At 42.2% G+C, this 21,394-nt stretch overlaps 1 protein-coding gene across 3 annotated transcripts in view; it reads right to left on the bottom strand.

Moving 5' to 3' along the window:
- vav3a (vav guanine nucleotide exchange factor 3a) overlaps positions 1 to 20,967 on the bottom strand; it is a 91,678-nt gene extending 70,711 nt beyond the window's left edge. For all 3 annotated transcript variants that reach the window (XM_085467743.1, XM_085467744.1, XM_085467745.1), the window contains exons 1-2: positions 20,535 to 20,967; positions 3,775 to 3,891 (exon numbers count right to left, since the gene is read on the bottom strand). In XM_085467743.1, the coding sequence (XP_085323869.1) occupies positions 3,775 to 3,891; positions 20,535 to 20,741 (324 nt within the window). In that variant the 5' untranslated portion in view covers positions 20,742 to 20,967. The remainder of the gene's footprint in view (positions 1 to 3,774; positions 3,892 to 20,534) is intronic.
- Between the last annotated feature and the right edge of the window lie 427 nt (positions 20,968 to 21,394).

The raw sequence follows: 21,394 nt of genomic DNA, 5'->3' as shown, positions 1-21,394 counted from the left end.
CTTTCTGTCTGACTCTATCAGTCTCTCACTGACAGGTTCTGTAAGCCATTGAAACTGTAACCATGCACCAAAAAAAGCTCTACCTCATGTACTACTTCCAAATAAATAGTAGCAGCGGGTTAATGTGGCCAATATCAAAAAAGCAAATTCTATGTAAATCCTTCTATGTGAGAACATTTTAATTTCCTGTTTGAAAGCTTCGAACCAAATATAGTCATGTGAAATATAGTCACAGGACTCTCTACAGTACTGTAAAAAACAACATCCCATGATTCAATAGCTGGTAGAACCACCTTTAGTAGCAAGACGTTTTCTACATGAGTTTGTACATCATCTTAGAGGGAACACAACCCACTCGTTACAGCATCGCCTCGGCTCATTGAGGTTTGAGGCCATTCATTTACCATATGTGGTGCTTGTACAGTGGGGCAAAAAAGTATTTAGTCAGCCATCGATTGTGCAAGTTCCCCCACTTAAAATGATGACAGAGGTCAGTAATTTGCACCAGAGGTACACTTCAACTGTGAGAGACAGAATGTGAAAAAAAAAATCCATGAATCCACATGGTAGGATTTGTAAAGAATTTATTCGTAAATCAGGGTGGAAAATAAGTATTTGGTCACCTCAAACAAGGAAAATCTCTGGCTCTCACAGACCTGTAACGTCTTCTGTAAGAAGCTTTTCTGTCCCCCACTCGTTACCTGTATGAATGGCACCTGTTTGAACTCATCATCTGTATAAAAGACACCTGTCCACAGCCTCAAACAGTCAGACTCCAAACTCCGCCATGGCCAAGACCAAAGAGCTTTCGAAGGACACCAGGAAAAGTATTGTAGACCTGCACCAGACTGGGAAGAGTGAATCTACAATAGGCAAGCAGCTTGGTGTGAAAAAATCAACTGTGGGAGCAATCATCAGAAAATGGAAGACATACAAGACCACTGATAATCTCCCTCGATCTGGGGCTCCACGCAAGATCTCATCCCGTGGGGTCAAAATGATCATGAGAACGGTGAGCAAAGATCCCAGAACCACACGGGGGGACCTGGTGAATGACCTGCAGAGAGCTGGGACCAAAGTAACAAAGGTCACCATCAGTAACACACTACAACGGCAGGGAATCAAATCCCGCAGTGCCAGACGTGTTCTGCTGCTGAAGCCAGTGCATGTCCAGGCCCGTCTGAAGTTTGCCAGAGAGCACATGGATGATACAGCAGAGGATTGGGAGAATGTCATGTGGTCAGATGAAACCAAAGTAGAACTTTTTGGTATAAACTCAACTCGTCGTGTTTGGAGGAAGAAGAATACTGAGTTGCATCCCAAGAACACCATACCTACTGTGAAGCATGGGGGTGGAAACATCATGCTATGGGGCTGTTTTTCTGCCAAGGGGACAGGACGACTGATCCGTGTTAAGGACAGAATGAATGGGGCCATGTATCGTGAGATTTTGAGCCAAAACCTCCTTCTATCAGTGAGAACTTTGAAGATGAAACGAGGCTGGGTCTTCCAACATGACAATGATCCAAAACACACCGCCCGGGCAACAAAGGAGTGGCTCCGTAAGAAGCATTTGAAAGTCCTGGAGTGGCCTAGCCAGTCTCCAGACCTCAACCCCATAGAAAATCTGTGGCGGGAGTTGAAAGTCCGTGTTGCTCGGCGACAGCCCCAAAACATCACTGCTCTCGAGAAGATCTGCATGGAGGAATGGGCCAAAATACCAGCTACTGTGTGTGCAAACCTGGTAAAGACCTATAGTAAACGTTTGACCTCTGTTATTGCCAACAAAGGTTATGTTACAAAGTATTGAGTTGTATTTTTGTTATTGACCAAATACTTATTTTCTACCCTGATTTACGAATAAATTCTTTACAAATCCTACCATGTGGATTCATGGATTTTTTTTTCACATTCTGTCTCTCACAGTTGAAGTGTACCTCTGGTGCAAATTACTGACCTCTGTCATCATTTTAGGTGGGGGAACTTGCACAATCGGTGGCTGACTAAATACTTTTTTGCCCCACTGTACATCATCATGGCCAGATATCGCCACTTCAGTCTCATCCGTACAAAGGATGTTGTTACAGAAGTCATGAGGCTTGTTCAGATTTTGATTTGCAAACATAAGCTGCGCTGCCATGTTCTTTATAGAGTGAAGAGGCTTTTTCTTGGTCATCTTTCAAAGCAAGCCATCCCTGTTCGGTCTTTTTCTAACTGTACTGTCACGAACATGAGGCTCTGACTCTACTGGGACGTCCATTCCTGTAAAGATTGTGACACTGTGTTAACACACACAATGAGGGGTGATGATTTGGTATGAATGCTTCAGACCAACAAACTGCCAAGACCGCTTTATAGAGGTGCTCACACTCACTGATGATCAGTTAATCGAGTCCATTAGAAGCCCCCGACTGCTACTTAACCTCTTAATTCCTATGGAGTCAGTAAGGGTACACAGGACCTTATACAATCCTGTGAAACTGTTCTCTTTCACATTGCTGTAGCTAGCTAACCCAGGATAAAGACTAGAAACAAAACAGCTAGCATGGACCTGCCACCAAATCGTATCTGGTTAACACAGAACTGAAGCCCTGTACAAATCTGTGTTTATCCTATTGGAAGGACAGGAGTTAACAATTGAATAGTAAAATATGAGAATGTACAATTACAAGCATAAATCAACCTTAACATTTGTTTGTTTCTGAGAAGCAAGGATACAGATTTGTATTTGTATTTCGCTCTACCAGGAAATAAAGAAAGGAACATGCCTCAGTCCAAATATCTTTTAATTATAACTGACTTAATGAATGGTTGGCTTAATTTTCTCAGCTACTTAATTCAGTTTAGTACACCAGTTTAAAAACAAAAGCTAGAGAGAAGATGGAGAAGATCTTCATTATGTTCCAATAATTCAAAGCGAGCTGTGAAAGTGTAGCTGAAACACAGAGTTGAACTCTAACACAAGGTGAGCACTGAGTGTTGTTGCTGTGCTCTTCTGAAGTACCCCATTTTAACTTTTTCCTCTCAAGTGTTGCCACCTGACCGGTGAGCTCGCAGTGCTCCAGTAGTTAGTGTTTCAGAGTAACTTTTCATTCCTATCGATGCTTTTCAGTCTTTCGCTCTCACATACACACATTTTAAGCTCTGGATTTATGACCCTGTCATCTTGTAAACACATCGTGTGCACCAAAATGCAGCAGCACCCTCTTTCTGCTCAAGCCTGGTATTTCTAAATTAACCTCCTGGGGACTTCCCGAGGGCTGCCGGAGAGCCGCAGACGCTTCCACAGCCCTGCGAGTGAAGACTGAGAGCCCTATCAAAGTAACGAACCGGAGGCCAGACGTTTAACCCCCCCGTTTAACGTCTGCACGCTGACTTTTTTACTTTAATGAGAGGAAGCGATTAAAGTGCTGGGTCATGTTGCTGACTTCAGCTTTACTCGTGATTTGGGAGTGTGAAGCAAGCCAAACTGTGGCCTCAGACTGCATTTATTAGCACCTGTGATGGGAAAACCGGTGTCTTCTAATTACACTTCAGATGCTCTCACAAAGACCAAGTCTGCCTTTTAAGAAAGAAATCACTGAAAGACTAATAAAAATGTAGCTCCAAGTTGCGTGACTTAAAGACAAAGGCAAAAGTGGGTGTAACAGCACATTTGACTAATTCAGAACAGTCTTTGGGGACAGCTGGCGCACACAGCGAGGGTGGATGCAGGCTGCCGATGCCAAAGCCTCCGTCACGTTCTTTATCGGGCCTGTAGCAGTCGTGCCTTACCTTTCCAAAGTCCCTGACGTCAAAGAGGTCAAAGGCCTCAAAGAGCTCGCTTTTCTTCATGCCAAAGACGTCGCTGCACGCTGCCAGGAAAGTCCTGATGTTCTTCAGGCACAGGAACTGTGTCGGGGAGACAGAAAAGGTTCATGTGTCAGTGGCAGGACGGTAAATTTACAGGCAGTATCGTGATGTTTCACTTTTCTTTCCAAATGGCTGCGTGTCTGTGCGCGTGTCTTTATGACATCACTGTACAGTTTCTGCTTTTTGGATAGTGCTTGACAGCTTTCACTCTCGCTGTCAAATCAGGCCACGCAGTTTAAGACAATGGAGGGCCGCAGCTCTGAGAGAGGGGGGAAGCTGTGCTTAAAGGCGTCGTGTTTCACTAATATGATGTATCTGCTGTTGAAATAAGTACTACATAATAAAGGAAAAGATAATTCAACAGAGCAGGGAGAGAAAGGCCGAGATCTTGGTTACTCCTCCCCATACAGTACATCGTCTCTGCTATCGTCATGTAAACGAAACAGAAATTTTAAGAAACGTCCTTATTATTGACTTATCAGTTGAATAGTTGGCTAACTGCACATGCCACGTGTATACACTAATTATGTCATTGCATTATCTGGATCTCACAGTCTAAACTGAGTCAAAACCTCCATAAAGTTATGATTGTGATGTTTATCTTCAGCAAATTGCTGCACAAGAGCAAATTAAAAGCTAAAATCCCAAGAGAAATTGGTTATTTCAAATACAATTTAAAAAGCAATGCTTCAAACACAGCTCATTAACAATCACCAAACATATAAGCTGGCTGGTTATAGTTGCTGCATTTCCAAATTCAAAAGTACATCACTAACATTAATGCATAGCTACATAACTCTTGTACATTTGATAATATTGGGCGCACAGGCAAGTACATCTGTATATATACTGTTGTGGTGTGTTTATGTTCAGCCTCCATTTCAGCTTTGGACAATGTGCTGCGTTAAATCACTTTCAAAGTGGCTAAATGTTGAAAGATAGTTTGAGAAAGAGCTGAAAGACGTTACACTAGCGTTATTTATTTTTAAACTGAAGGTTTATTGTGTCCCTGATATAAAGTTGGAAGTAAATAAGTACAAAAACTGAAGAAAACAGAAGCATTTATTGGTATTGGCACTAGCTATTGGAGCCAGATAATATTTAAATATTATCAGCTAATATTCGCTATTTGCCAATCTATCAGTATCAGCATTTATATTGTCCAATAGATTTATCTATATAAATTTATCTCTCTATATATATATCAGTCAGCATTGACGCAGACTGATCCGCGTTAATGCATTAAAATGGGCTAATCCGCGTTACAAGCAGATCAATCCGTGTAAGGGGTTACTCGGCGATAACAAGTTAATGTGGCGTTAACGGCGTCATCATGGCTAACGTGATTAACAATTAACCCATCTGGAGCTCAGATTGATTCAAAATCCCTGAAATGCCTCTGTCAACATATTTTGGGTAGTTTATATACGTATATATATATATATATATATATACGTATATTTTGTCCACTAGAGGGCAATTTCCCAGTTGGCAACACGTGTTTGGAACGCCACAAATACAACAACCAGCTGATTCAAACAGAGTCAGATAGAGTGTGAACAAGTAAATAATCGTACATAGTAAATGTTAAGGAAATCTGTTTATGTATCATGTGTATGGAAAAGAATTATTGGCTCATATATCGATATATCACATTGTAAAATCAACAAATATCGGTACTGTTCTTAAAAATCCTATATCTGTTGGGCTCTACTAGGTATGGACAAAGTGTTGTTTTAAACCTCACCACCGGTACGCGTAACAGACATCTGTAACATCTGACGCCATTGTTTCATTGTTGTGTTGCCAACAGGGAGACTGTGGAGTGCCCTCTTGAGGACAAATTATGCAAAATCAACACTAGTTAGATGGATGAAGGGTGTTTCTTCCGTCTCTTTTTTACCCTTTTGTTTATTGAATATTTCAGTCTGATAATGACAGATTAGCAAATAGCTGATTTGGTCTGACCACAGACTGAATGTGAATACTCTAAAGCTACTTTCAGCTGCTCTTTTATTCACAAGGTGTAACCATAGCGTGTTTGATTTGGCTCTTAATGATGCAGCCTAATGGAGATTTGTCTCTTCCGAGGACCAAACTGAGGATCTGAGGATTTCACCTCAAAATCTGCCACTATAGTAATTTTTCTGCTGAGCACAGACGCCTATTTTCCATACTAGGCAACAAGGTTATTAGCAGGCAAGCAGCACAATGCAAATACACTAATGAAGATGAAAAGAAACTCTTTCTGAGCCTTAGAGCTTAATTACAGCTGAGGGTGCACGTTGACACGTGAAAATTGAATCAAATGATCAATAAGTAACTCTACTAATAAACAAGGTCATTTACTGAGCGTGCAAGTGTTTTGCTTCATCTGCAGCTTGAAACTTTTGCTAATGATCTTAATGGAGTTCAGCCCAGAAACTGTTTATCCATATTATGTGGAACCACTGAAAAACACAGGTGGGGGGGGAAAGGTCTAAAGTATTAAGTAAAAGATGTTTAACACTGTTTTCGTAGAACTGCTGGCACTAAGTGAGTGAAGGGGGGTGATGTCAACACACAGGGCTTAACCAGCATGCAGCATCCGCGACTTAGCCTTCCCGTAGTTAATACAGGATGGAAGACAAAAAAAGGATGCTGATGTAAGAGATGTTTCCGAAAGTTCTGATTTTGTACTGGTTTTGGCCACACCACTATGCACCAAATTGCTGGGAACACTTTTTTGGTTGTTTGTTTGTTTTACATCCGAGCATTATTAGACGTGTTACATGACAAAATGACACTTACGTGATGGAACTATCAGTAAATCAATACTTACACGTCAGGTACTAAGACAACACAATATCACAGCCAACACAGAGTCACAACAGGAACGGCTGTGTGGTTTCAGCTTGTGCATTTGAGCAGTGACGACTTATGGTCAAACCAGGACAAAGGGATCAGAGTCTACAATGAATGTAGACAACTGAAAGCACTGCACTGCTGTGTATATATCAGCAGCTGTGAAGTAAGATAGACTAACTTCATTGCCCATCAGCACCGTCAGCTTTGTAAAATGTCTGAAAAATCTCAGGAGCATCTGAATTAGGGGCAGAAACACTCGGTTACTTTAGGTGACAGCCATGTTTAATTGCGTGGAAGCATTTTAGGAGAAATACAGCTTGTTTTTCTAAAGGCCACGATCTTTCTATAGGTCCTTTTTTTTAGTTTTTTATTTGAGTATCTTAAAAGAGACTGTCTTCTTCTTTTTCTTCTTGGGTAACAAGTTCGCAGGAAACAGATTTCATTCGCTGTTTCCTGCTTGCTAAACAGACCACATATATGAGTCCATACCTTTAGGCCTGACTGCAATCATGTATGGCAACTTTTGGTAAACTAATTGAGTCAGTGTCGCCTCAGAAAACTAGGAGCACGGGAAAGGATGCAAAGCAGCCCAGAGTTACTCTGTTATGCGTGACACACCTTCCCTCTCATGGTACGACGCAGAATCAGATTTGTCTGTGCGGAGCATGTCCACGCATCAAATATAAAATGCCTCTCTGCCGCAACTGAATTACACTTTACAGATGGCTTCACAGGAGAAAGAAAAGCCCCCAGCCAGCGAGCTCCAGATAAGAGTAGAGCAGCAAGCAAGCACTGAGTGAATAATATTGAATGTTTACACTTGTACACATCACTTTCTTTTATCAGACAAGCACATCTTGTCTGCCTGGAGTCTCTGGAGAGTCCCAAAGGACCTCACTATATTATCTAAGGGAAGCAGCTTCACAGAGGACATGCTATATGAAAGACAGCTTCTCTACTGCACTGAGCCGAAGACAGCAAAGAGGGAATTGTATTAACAAGAGTGGAGCAGGATGAGGCAACCGCTAACTGTTCCACTGGCAGCTTTTGTTCTGCAATAGTGACTCTCTGGGGCGCAAGAATCGAAGGGCCTTATGTGTAAGTGTGTGCATGCGTGTGTGTGCGTACATATGAATCCAGACTCCATGTCCAGGCCAATGAGAGAGTGAGTTCTAAAAGAAAATTTCAAAAAATCTGAATTTGCCATTAAGAGAAAGTCTGATATTCACCAGTCAGCCATAACATTAAGACCACTGACAGGTGGGGTGAATAACATCAGTCATGTTTCAGTGCGATCTTCCGCATTCACGCGGATGTTAACATGACGAGGCGACCCACTTAAACCTTAGACACCAAGAACATCAACCAAACTGCATTTCCCAGTGGCAGCAGCCTCATCCAGCAAGCACAAGGAGAGATTGTGCCTTGCCATAACGTCAAAACAGCTCAAAAAACAGACTTGAGAGCTGGAGACAATTGCATGGCCAAAATCCCTAATGTGAGAAAAGATTCACAAATCAGCAGCTCAACCCATGAAGTCCAAAAAAACTTAGAGCTTCAGAATATCCCAGTTTAAAGTGGTTTTAGCATCTGTGGCTAACCCACACGCAAGCTAACATTAGCTTGCAGGTGGAAGCTAAGTGCGTAGAGAAGATGAACTAAAAAGATGTTTCAGAAAGATCCAAGAATTAAATAGTTTAAGTAAACAGAGTCCCCTGAGATTACAGACTTCCTTTACTACTACACTCACTGGGGATCGATCCTCTGGCTGGAAAGCTAGATCGTTGCTAGCTATATCTAGACCGTAAAACTCTGAAAACCTTTACCGCAACCTACAGCGTAAACTATGTGCAATGTAACTACACATCAGGACGCTACAGTCCGCAACTATCGTCAATGTCCTGTTCGATTGTGACTTCACAATTGTCACTAGTCTGTCTTGTATCAATTGAGGTAATGTACAAAGTGAAAAACCTTGAGGATGAAATATGTTAGCCTCTAAAAAAACTGACTACAACAAAGGCTTTTTAAAAATCCCAGCAGGTTGATTGTTACTTTTGGCTGGTACTGCATATAAAACACCAGGACAGGAGTACAAGGTAATTAACAAATAATGCACCGCCAAAAGATTAAAGCAACGATGTCGACCACTTGTGTAGATTACGTTCTAGGCTCTACAAAGATTTCCTGCTAAATAAGTCTAAATAAGGGCTTGTTCGAAGTTTGTACTTTGTCTTATTTATTTGATGCTTTTCTTTTATGTCTTTTCCTTTTCAGACCCCAACTAAGCCTGGTTGAACTGAAAACGTCTTTAAAATGCTGTTAAAACAGGGTTAACATTTGCAGTATCTTTGGGGTTTTATGTCTCTCACATCCAGTCCCAAAAACAGATTTTACTCTATTTTGCAAGTAAAACTTATGACGTGACGTTGTGACACGGTGTCCCCTGCAGCGACCCTTATCAAACACGCTTGTTTTTGTCGTGTATTTACGAAATAGGACGAGCAGTAGCTTTATTTAAAAGCCTTCAATTCAAATATGTTCCTACTGAAACTGCACAGCATCCAAGGCAGATGCATCCAACGATGTTCATGCACCTATTTCTGTACTTCAGTGAAAACAGCAAACAGCTTCATTGTGGAGAACAAGGATTTAAAGACAGATTAGGCTGTGAAGTCTCAGCAGGGAGCTCCAAACACGCGCCAGTTAGGTTTGGATAAAATGCATAGTTTATACAGTACAAGACTGATGTATGGTGGGCTTAAAATCTTACAAGTGCATTTCATTTCTGAGACCAACCATGTGGAAGTCAAAGAGAAAAAATCCTGTATATCAATGTAGTGTTTTTGTCCCCTGTCCCTGTATCCACAGTAAGTCTCCAGTTTCTGCTCATGTATTCCTTGATACAAGCCTAAGTTCCATAGCAACAAGCCGGAGCCTTTTATGGGCCCTGTGTGGATTGTGTTGCTTAATGAAATCCTGGTCTCATTCTCTCATAGATATACACAATGAAATACAGCCAGATGTTTGGCCATCGCCCCACATGAACCTTGTTTATGATCAATTAATTACAAAGCATATTTTGCAGAGGGACCCAAAGCTTTGTGCAAAGAATTCAAATTCTCAGGTAAGAGCTCCCCAAATGTCATCTGCTTGCTGACAGCAAAATGGGACAACAAAGAGGAAACCATGAAATGTAGAGGAGATATATACATTAGGTGTATTGTGTTTGACTGTCTTGCCACTTTCCATCACTCAGATATTGTATCCAGTGTGAATTACATCATGTGCGCAGGCCTGATCTGTGGAGCTCTTTTGCCAAGACTCTTAAGTCATAACCGGTGGGTGAGATATCACTATCCAAGCGCTCGGGTCACATCCATGTCATGTAGGAGCTTTTGTCAGCTGTGTAACCAGGAAACGGGAGGTGGGAGGCAGGCAGAGGTCTGCTGACACTGTCAAAAACACTCCTTTCTCTCTCCGCCTGGGCTTGGGATCATCACAACAGGCAGCCTAGCCAGCCAGACGCTCATCATCTTACTCAGCCTCACAGAATATTATCAGCGAGCATTCAGCAGCTTTTCTTTCTGGTGTAAAGCAATAACCCCGTTTTTTAAAGTGCACTAAAACTGCACAGCTTTTGCTTTACAATAAAATTCAACGCAGTGTCTCATTCCCCATTATTCTCCCATTCACTCGTGACTCTGAATATTCCCTGCTAGTTAACGACAACTTCTTTACCACCTCTTCATCAACAGCTTTTTTTTTTTTCATATGTGACTAGGCTCATTGGTTCCCACTCCCTTTGGACGTGGCGAGCTTTAAAAATCATCTGTGTGTCCAGGAGCTCTACGTGGTGCTCCAGCTAATCCTTCCATTCAGTATGCAGAGTAATTGTGACGGACAAGCATTATGGTATCAACGAGAGTGAGAGAAAATGAGAATGTGCAGGTTTTTCCCAGCTGAATGACTCAAGCTAAACACTCATTTTGAACTAAGAATGGAAAAGTGTGTAATTTAAAAAGGGTAATTTATGATGGCAGAAACATGAACCTTTGTCATTATTAATCACTCTGTCGATGATGGTTGGTCACGAGCAGATGGTCCATGTTCCCGTCGCCTAGGTAACCCACTAATGTTTTTACCACCCTGTCATATCTAATCAACTACATCCTTCGCTCTCATTGGTAGTCACTTCACTCCCTTCCCTCAAAATTGAAAAAAGTTTATCTGGTAAAATAAACTGTTAAAAGTTCGTGAATGTCGTTGGTTTTCTATAGTCTCTGATCACCACATCACTTTATTGACACCCCCGTCACTCTACAGGTTCTTTCAGCTGACTGTTTAGGATCATTGATCTGATCAGCCTGAATCACAGATGAAGCAGCCAGTTATTTTCAATGCAGATGTTCTGCATCATATACAACCTTCCTAACAGCAAAAAAATACAGAAAAATTAGGTACATGTCTCATAAACGGCCAAAGAGCTGTTTATGAGAAAAAGTTGCCATGTTAACGTTAATGTTTCATTGTAAATATACAGAATAGTAAGCATCACTGAGTCAAACCTCAGTCACACTAGAGTAAAAATAGGTCCACAACCACCCAAGAAACTACAAAAGAAATCGGTGGTTGGCTGATGATTTACTTTTCTTCACATTTCAGCACCTGATTACAAGTAGTTGCAGCAAACAGAGGTGGAGCGTGCAACACACTCGTCTGGATGACCAGTTTCAACTGCAAGGTGATTGCACAGGTCGCTTTGTGGGAGGTAATCTATTTCCAAACAATCACGGTCCAATTTTGACATACTGTAAAGACTGTCAGAGGGACTGGCAAAGGTTTGCAAGCAACTGCAAACCATCGAATTTATACATACAGGCTTTAATTTTTGGATTATTCACTGTTAATTGCTGCTTTATGCAGTTGTCAACCCATTCAATAACAAACTCGTATCAGACTGACTCCATCTTATTGCCCTTTTACCACCAAAGTCATTCTGCAGACTGCAAGTGGTCTCCAAGTGGTTGCAGACCTTGATCCTGTCTTTGATTCAAAGACATGTGAGATCGAAAATTCATTGTATTTGATCGCAATAACCGAGTTTGTGCCACAGACGTAACTGTAACTCCACTCTTTGCTGTAGTGTTTTTGAGTTGGTACTAAACAGTCAACCAAGATTATGAAACAAATGGTTGATGCCCTCTTTGGATTTTGTGCAACTAAACAACAAATGATTCAAGCTTAAGTCCACAAGTCTTTCATTTTTATAAGAGGTGCTCCAAACCACACAATTGCATTAAAGTTTCCTAAAAATAAAGGCCAGAACGATCAGTAATTCAAATACCATCATGTTGCCCAGGCAGAGTTTTGAAATTCATGTATGTAAATGTCATCAGCGTCACCTGATGACATTTACATACATGAAGGTGAATGGCACTCTAAACTGCACGCTCAGCTCCCCCGATTCTTAAAGTGAGAAATCACAGGAAGAAGTGAAGATGACAGGAAGTCTTTCTCGTGACATTTCTGACATCCACACAAAAGAGCCAGGCGCACGCTTACAGTACAGCTCCCCGAGCCTCTCTGTGGCAACAAAGAGGCAAAAGGGGAAAAACCCTGCTACCTCCCCCACAACACCAGTACGTGACTCGGAAGCCATTTTCCATTAAATCCTGGTTTGAACCCAGATGACCCCCACATGTACACAAAGCTTACCCCTGCCCCCACCCCTGACGATAAGCCGAGTGAATTAGTGTTACTGTGTGAGATATGAACCCTCGTGGCTGCGGCAACGCAGGTCAAGCAGTTTCAACTCAACTGTGACCGGCTCGGCAGGATTAAAAGGAGTCAGGGTTGTGGAAAGTGGAGAGTTGAATGTCATATAAACTGTGTCAAGCGCTAAATAAAACGTACACACTGAATGAGCAAACACTGAAGCGTGAATGGTGAGCAGACAGCATCCCTCCTCCTTCTCCTCCTCTTTCCTCCTCTCCCTTATTTTCTGCCTCTTGGAAGATTGTGTTCAAAAATGTGAACAACTCTGCCGTGTTACTTGACAGAGCGAGGTCAATGGCTATCTGACCCGTGCGTGTGCATGCGTGTGTGCCGCTGCCCATTCAGGCGAGTGGGCTTTGACTGATATGGGTTTGTGCAGGGCCTATTTTTGGAACCACGCTGCGAAAAGACGCGCATTTAGAAGGATAAACTGAACGTTTTTCCGTTTACACCTTCCACAAAGGTTTATTTCTGGCAAATTAGAGCCTTTAATTCGACCTTTCAGGCCTTTAATTGACCTTGTCCCTTGTCCTCATCACCTGCATGTGCTGTGTTATACATGTATTGAGTCACAACAGCTCCTAATCTATTTCAGGGACTCACCCCCTCTCTGTCTCCATTACACAAATGCAGACATTCCCATTTCCGACAGACAAAGGCCATCCATCACCTCCGCACTGTCAGCACAGGGCACCTTACACATTACTGTCCCTGCAGGAAAAGACAATAATCTCGTGAACTGCAGACGGTTTTTCTATTCCGGGTCCATACACTTGTACGAAAATGTATCTCCCTCATGTGCACAACAGATATATGCAGCTCCATTCATTTCCACCCATCTCTCCCAGCTCCAGGCTTCCTACAACAGTAAACCTGTCAGTAAAAGGTTATGAGCGTGGTTGGTGGTTGTACGCTGGTATCATCAATGTGTACATCTGCAGCTCCAGACTATCTTCCAAATAGTATCCTGACATTTCCGAGCTTGGAAAAAAGGTAAAACTGCAGTTGTTGTTTACTAATGCGCCTCTTTAAATGTTCATAATCATAGTGTACGCTGAGGGTCTCCTTGAAAACTGAATGCCACTTGTGATGATGATTGTTTGCCAGTAAAGACAACAGACAGTATTGACTTTCTTAAAGCTCTCAGAGCACTCAATAGTGATTAACTGAATCCAAAGCACCACAACTGAGTAACATAATAAATATTGATTGCAAGTACATTCTCCACCAGCGAATAGCTCCTAATTAAATCAGCATATACATTACATACATATACATTACATATAGTTTTAACGTGGAGCGTAGCCTTTACCGGTTGGCTGTGGTTCGGCTTGTTACCTTGGTGACAGGAAGAAAGGTCAGTTTGCTCTGTGCACAAGTGCGATGCAACGCAATGGCGTCTTTGCAAATGTCTATATCCATGTCACTGTACATAAAGCCGCACATGTACGTGCACGTCATCGGGGTGACACGCTGGAACAAACTAACGCGACTGCACCGGAATTGTAAATTGAAGGCCGTGGAGCCTTGCAACAACGTGGCGTGCATGAGCGCAGTAATGTGGTGTTTACACTCTGACAGGTGCAATCTTTGCTTCAAAATGAACCAACGAGGGCAGCCGAGCTCCAGCAGCTCAGATGGAGTCATCATGGGACTCATGAGCTGTCTCTGAACCCTTGCATACTGCATACTAATAGCATGCGCTTAGTCGCGTGTGCAAAATTAGCATGCAACGCGGACTCACAGGTGTGAGTGCGCATACAATAAGGATGAGAATATTAAGTATTAAGGACGGTCACTGGTGCTAATTTTCTGCATAACAACAGAAAGAAGAAGAAAAGCTGAAAAAGTACACTTCAGTGCAAAACCTTAATGAGATATGATACCAGAGAAGCAAAGTGACGTCACTGGAAGCTGGCTGAGAAGGTTAAATCCTTTCAGATATAAAACTCACACTTTCTGATTCTATGTATAAAACTCCACAAACCTCATTGTGCTTGATAAGCAAGAAGACTCAACTTCAGCTTCTTACTCCCACAAAAACATTAGAAGTTCTTTTCAGACTTGTTATAACAAGAAAAGCACACTTCGTAGTGTCCATATAACCCACAGAGCAGGTCTTTGTGAGATGCGAGTCTGTGACGCACAAATAAAGCATTTACATTGAATCTAACAGCTACTATTTAACATTTTGTGATATGCTGAGTATTGCAACAGCACATGTTGTATTTTATAACCTTTTCATTACTGGAAATAATGTCCTCAGAGTTCAGTTTTGTCAATATCTGTCTGATGTACAATATCGGTGTCAAAAAAGATAAAATTGTCAAGCACACATACACAACACTGTCACTAAAACCTGCCATAAATGTTGTCATAAGGCAGAGTTAGTCTGCTGTCGATCTGATATCAATAATCTATTGGTCTGATATCAGTCCGATGTCACACTATTGTCAGTGAGTTTTTTTGTTCAATTTTTACTCGTGTGACTGAGTCTTTTGGCTTGCTCTGGATTAGGACAAAGCTTTGTCCAGGTAAGCAGTCCAGCCTTTTGTTTTTCGGTTGAGATGATTTAAGTTTGCTTGGCTAACATTATCTCAGGATTGCAGTGCATAAGATTAGCCCTTTTCTTCATAGTATTTTCACAGTAAAATATCAATATTTGGTGTCTCAATATCAATATAAGGTCACTATGTGAAATATCACTATTCTGTCCTGTCTCCATTTCCCCCCATCCTTCCTGTCTATACCCTTGCTTTTTATTAAAAACTACATTAGATATTCCATTCACTAAGCTTTATTCCTCTATAAACACATTGTAATTGCACTCTGATACTTCACACCAAACCCTCAACTTTGCTACTCTAAACATTCCTGCAAATGCAAATTTAGATGCTGATATCTGAGGCACCTCTTACACGTCTTTAAACAGGATCGCAATCTGTTGTGTAGATGCAGGCCCCTTTTGCTCAGCTTATATGACTTGCCTCATTGCACAGGCACTGAAAAGAAAATGAAGACATCCTCTCTCTGTCTTTCTCATTCTCCCACTCAAATCTCTGTATCTGACTTTTGTTCTGCAACTGAAGCGCGAGCCTCTGAGTCTTTGAAGCCTGCTGTACACAGAGCTCACAGTGGGAAAGTGGCTTCTTTGATTTGCATCACAGAACTTTGGTCTGAGTCCAATAAAATATACATATGTGCCATGTATAGCGTATAATACCATTCTCTAAGCGCACCATGTGTACAAGACCTTTAAAGAGTCAGATCCAGGTCAGGTGAAACCACACACCTGTCAAAATGTATTATGGAAAATGATCAAAAATAAATACATTTGCTGTTTATTAGTTGTTTTAAAGAGTATAATGGATAGATTACATCACACTAGTCTGCATCGCATTAATAGAATTCATAAATGTGTTAATCGGGTCTTCGCTGGTATCTGCGCAAAAATTAAGAAAGCATCCTCTGTTGCTTTTTTTGACTGTTAATCAGCTTCAGTGCTCTCTGAAAACCTCTCTGCTGTTTGAGGCGTGTTAAAATTAGACCAGACTGTCATTCTCACGCCGTCATTCTCTCACTTTCGCTTTCCAAAAATGAAGACTCGGCCTTGACATCTTTGAAGACAATTCTATAAAGAACAATTCTTTTTTTCTTCTTCTTCTTCTTTCGTGCACTGTGAAGAGAGAAGTTTCTTTTCTCTTAATTGCGTTCTTTGGTCTGAGCTTGATCGAGGGCATGTTTAGTTTCACTTCCTTCCTCTATTCCATTTCCTGATTTCCTGTGCACGTTGAAGCTCACGGCCGCTCTGACTGACAGACTTTTAGCAGCTGGTTGGTTTTGCGGCAGCGTGCTCACTCTGAAGCTGCAGTTTAAAATCCTGTGTCATGGAACGCAACAGCAGGCTAGACAAGTTTGGGGCACAAGGACAGATTTCAACTTCAATCAAATGATATAATTATATGCTTTTAAACCCAACGCAGTAACAATTTCATGGCGTTCTTTGCAAATTCACAGCCAGTCACTGGTTGTCCTTTACCCTATCCTTTCACTATTGTGTACATTCTGTGACAGACACTCAGACAAATGCAACCAGCTCACACAGGGAGGGTTTGCTGGTTGCACCATGACAAGCAATCCACGGTTCCTCTTAAAGCTAAAGCCTGAATTCCACTGAGTCAAAAACAACTACTGATTATGTGGTCTTTGTTGGGTAGAAAACCAGAATGCTGCTTGGGCTGTGGTTGAGCTGTGTCTAGACTACAATTATGGTCGTCCCTGCAATGTAAAAGCTCTGATCAAAATGGGTCAAAAACTTGCTTTATATTGACACTAGGTCCTGATACTGATATACTGATGCTAGGTAAAAGCAAATGCTGTGCCGTTTGCACAATTCCAGACACACAAACAGACGAATGTCTACTTAACCAATCTTTGTTCATTGTACTGACATCTTTTTTTTTTCCTTTCACCAAAGGGCAACCTCTTAGTTTGAAAAATGATGCCTACACACCAGTGCCAAAACATAAACTGCAGTTTTCTAGAAGGCTTAAAAACAAGTCATCCCCCACAGACTCTTCCATTGCCCAACGTCGCTTAAGAAATAAGCATGTTTACTCTCTTTTTGGACAACTTCCCTTTAATGACAACTGCAGCAGAGGTGCATTTTTACATACCTCATTTATTTATATTGTATTGAAGCCTAAATACATGAGACATCAGCCACAAAGACAACAGTTGTCTTCAAAGCTTCACCGTAGCTAACTGGAGTCAGTGAACTAGACCTCATAATCGTGTTTGTGGTGTTTTCACTGTGTCGGGAATCTTTACCTGATAAAAAAGTATTCTTTGCTGTCCAGTTGGTAGCAATAGACCACCTAAGAGGTTGATAACATGCATATATGACTGTGTTCCCTATAACTGATGGATGCACTTTGCTAACCAAGTAAGCATTAGCGTTAACTTAGCCCTCCAACTTCTTAGCCAAATATGGCCACTTCAGGCTCCAAGAACCAAGAGCAACAGAAAAAATGCTAAACTCAAAGCTTTAAAAAAGTAGCCTTCACCAGAAAAAAAGCTACAGTACACATCAACTCATTTCATTAGTATGAGCTGAGAATCCCCAATAGATTGTTGCCCCTCCCTAAGTCTGCCAGAAATTTCTTCCTATTAAAAGGACGTTTTTCCTTCCCACTGTCGCCAAATGCTTGATCATAGTCGTCTGATTGCTGCTGTTTTCTCTGCATTATTGTAAGATCTTGGTCAACTATTGTTGTTATTTGGTGCTATATAAATAAAAAATATACAGACATCAGGTACTTTATTTGATCATTTCACAGCTTTTTCATCCAACATCCGAGTGACCTACTGGGTCTCTGATGGCCTGACATGGTCCATTTCCTAACAGAAATGAAACACAATATAGACCTTACCAATAACCTAAACACAATTAATGGTGCAGAGAGAGAAGCAGCCCTGATTTCGACATCATGCACATGAGCTCTCCAGAGATTCTGAAGCATCATACATTAATTAAAGCAGCCAACCTCAACGCAGCAGGCTAGCCCTGCAGGTCCCATTATGTCCTCTGAGATGCCTCTGTGGAGGCTAGACAGGCCCTTTGTAGCCCTGTCCTACCACTGCCTTTGTCTTTCCCTCTCGTAGGTCCCATGGGTGAGGCCACAGTGGCGTCCCATGTGTTATTATTGGCCAATGATAAAGTAGCTGCCACGGTCCTCATGAATTATGCAGGGTGAAAGAGGGAAGCAGCTCCACCCTCAGTTTCATAAATTTAACTTAGAGGAGACAGAGGGAGGAAAGTTGTAAGGGGGCTTCTGTCACCCTTTTTTTTACGATTATGTGCATGTAGGAGGAGTTGGGGGTGCTTATATCCAGCCTCATGTGGTGTGAATGTGCTTGAAAGGAAAAGCTATGAGTTATGGTTTTACTGACATGCCAGCCTGAGAACAAATACTCGCTGCTCATAGTAATACCTTGTAAGCAGAACCAAAGCTTCGAGTACCTGAACCTATAAAGAGGTCGTAAAGGTGTATAACTGCTGCTATGATCTCGTAGATATTCTGTTCAGCCAATGGGAAGTAATGCACTTCACACCCTACTGCAAAAAACAAAAGGTGAACTACAATATGTGTGTTGCGTTAGCAATTACAACAGAATAACACCCACCTAGAAACCTCGGACTTAACAGAGAAAGCCATTTCACACTGTTTAACTTGAATTTGGGAAATACAAAAACACAGTGGCAACATCACCGAATGGACTTTGTAAACGTATGGGATCGTGCTCAAGCCTACTACTAATGCTCATTTGCCTTTGAGTGTGGCTTCATCACTGACTCGGTTTGTGTAAGCCATCCAACCGTGCATAAAACACAGTCTGTCTATAAATAAGCTAGTCTAGGCCGGGCCAGGCCGGGCACTGAGCGTAAATGCAGTTCATAACCTTTCCACACACAGCATGTCATTATGTCACGGCTGACAGACAACACTCAACTACTGATAACTCTGTGTTAGAGCAGTGACATTGATTCAAACGTAGCATCTGCCAGTAAATGGACTAATAGGCTTCTCTTACAGCCCCGATCAGGTTTACACAACTGACTGTGTAAGCAGATCCTTGAAAAGGATTACTTCCACTGCCCCTGATAACATTAAAATCTTCTAGGCTTTCTTAAAACGGCCACTTGACCCGGACGCAGAGCTCAAACAGCGGATTCCCAATTCAATTGTGAACGAGCGGTAACTGCATATCATATCGACTGTGCCTTTTTTCCAGGAAACAAGCCTAATCCCCTCCTCTCCTTTAGACGTGCAGTACATCACGGTACAGATATCATACCTTAATCACCTGTTTGGAGTGGATGAGAGCATTAGAGCATCGATTACAGGTAACACACGGTAATGTGTGTGCACGGCTGTGTGTGTTATTCAGGCAGCTTAATACTCCTACAACAGGCCTGCAGACTCAGTAGGTGAGTGGCTATGTCACTGTGTGTGCTGTCACCACGCCAGACGCCCAGATTCACTGTTATGAAGGTGAATATTAATCTGGTCCTGGTTCAAGCTGTCCTGTCATTGAAGCAGATGGTACCAAAATAAAAGTAGAGCCACATGGCCACATCTATCTGTCTATCTATCTATCCCATAAACTAAAGACAAAGGAGATTATATGGTTGCCTTTGTTAACTCTTACTCTTCCTTAGGCAAGCCAAACAAGCCATTTTTGCTTGGTTTCTCTTTTCTTTTCTTTTTTAAAGCACTGCACTCCTATCTGTCATCTTGAATCATCTTTTCTTTAAAACAAAAAACAATTCTCTAATTAGCATCGTTTACAAGAACGGCTTAATCTTATGCCCTGTGTACAAACATCATGCGCAAAAGGCCTGCTGAAGAGCCCATGTTTATTTTCTGACCTGTCTCTTGTAGAGCAACCACCACCCACCAGCTACTAAGTGAAGTGACAGAATTTGAGAAAGTCAGCTTGTGGTCGTTTTCGCTCACGCTACAACTTTCATGCAGCGCAAAGTTGGCTACCAAAGTCCGTCCATTTTTTCCTATATTTTAGCGATTTCCCCCTCCGTCTGTCAAACCTGTTCACTCCGTAAAACAGCGAATATGAGCTCTCTGAAATGGAAAGGAGCACGTTTTTTTCTTCGGCATACGTTTCGCACAGGGACAAGGCCCTCAAGTTGACGACACGGCAACAAACGTGAGCTGACACCGTCGCTTTTGTGCCGCTTTCCGCCGCTGAACCTCACAGTTTGGGGATCGGCGGCAACCAAGATCTTTGGAAAAGTTCGACATTTGTTGAAACCGTGCCTTTATTTGTGAACCACGTTGTGCCGAATTACAAATGAAGGCTCTGCAGTCGAGTTAAGATTTGATGGTGTTGTAGCAGAAGTTCATTTTTTACCGAAAAGCAGTGAAACTTTAAAGACGCTCAGTTCTAACGGAGTCTGGCCCTCTCAACCGGGACCAAGTTTCGGCGACGAAAGGGAGGAACGGACAATAGGGGGGTGTCTGCGGTCCGCTTCTTACCTGTGACATTTGCGGCCGGAGGTTGATCTCCTTCAGGTTGATGGTCTGGGGTCTGAGGTTGTTGAGCAGATGGCACAGGAGGACTCCATCCCGGAGGGTTTGAGCCAAGTCAAATACCTGAGCAGAGTCCCACGTAACCCGGTGGTTAGCTGGGAGCACCTTGCAGTTTATCAGCCACAGCGCGCATTGCCTCCAGTACTCCATCATTATTGTGACTTCGGCCGGGAGAGCTTCAGGAGGTTTCTTTAAATGAAACTAATGACTGTTAGGTGGTGTCTTACGCGTTAGCCTAAATCGTATCCATGCTACAACTCTAAAAACCCGATGAAAGCTGAGGAGGACCGCTGCACAGGGTGGCGGAGATTCAGGCGACTGCTCCAGGGATGACAGTCCGACACAGTGAGAGAGGCTGTGGATGGAGCGCACCCTGCACCCTTCCTATCTCTCTCTCTCCCTCCCTCGCTCCCTCTCTCACTCACTCACGCTCTCTCTCCATCTCACTATGACTCTCTTCCCTCCCCCTCACCCAGCTCTTCACCTCTTCCGCTTGCCACCCATAGGCTCGTGGAGATGCGTCTATTGCAATGCAAGAAATAACCACATAAAGCATACAGTAACACTTACACTAAATACACACAGGCGCTAAAGCATTTTAAACTCCTGTTCACCGTCAAGTATCAGAACTACAAACTGCAAATATTCCAGCTGCACAGACAGAGTAATGGGAGGTGCTGCTTAAATGCTTTAATGATTACACACACTAAATGAATATCTGCGTGAGACACGGAACCCACTTTCATTCCACTTAGCACACATGCATTTTTGCTTCCCATAAAATGTGATATTATTTAAATACTTTT

The sequence above is a fragment of the Copadichromis virginalis genome, linkage group LG9 (genome assembly GCF_057382275.1).
Source record: "Copadichromis virginalis isolate Kocher_CV1m ecotype Utaka linkage group LG9, C_Virginalis_male_GT1.1, whole genome shotgun sequence".
Classification (NCBI taxonomy): Eukaryota; Metazoa; Chordata; class Actinopteri; order Cichliformes; family Cichlidae; genus Copadichromis; species Copadichromis virginalis.
Note: the sequence above shows the minus strand (reverse complement) of the source record. Positions and strands in the feature narration are given on the sequence as shown.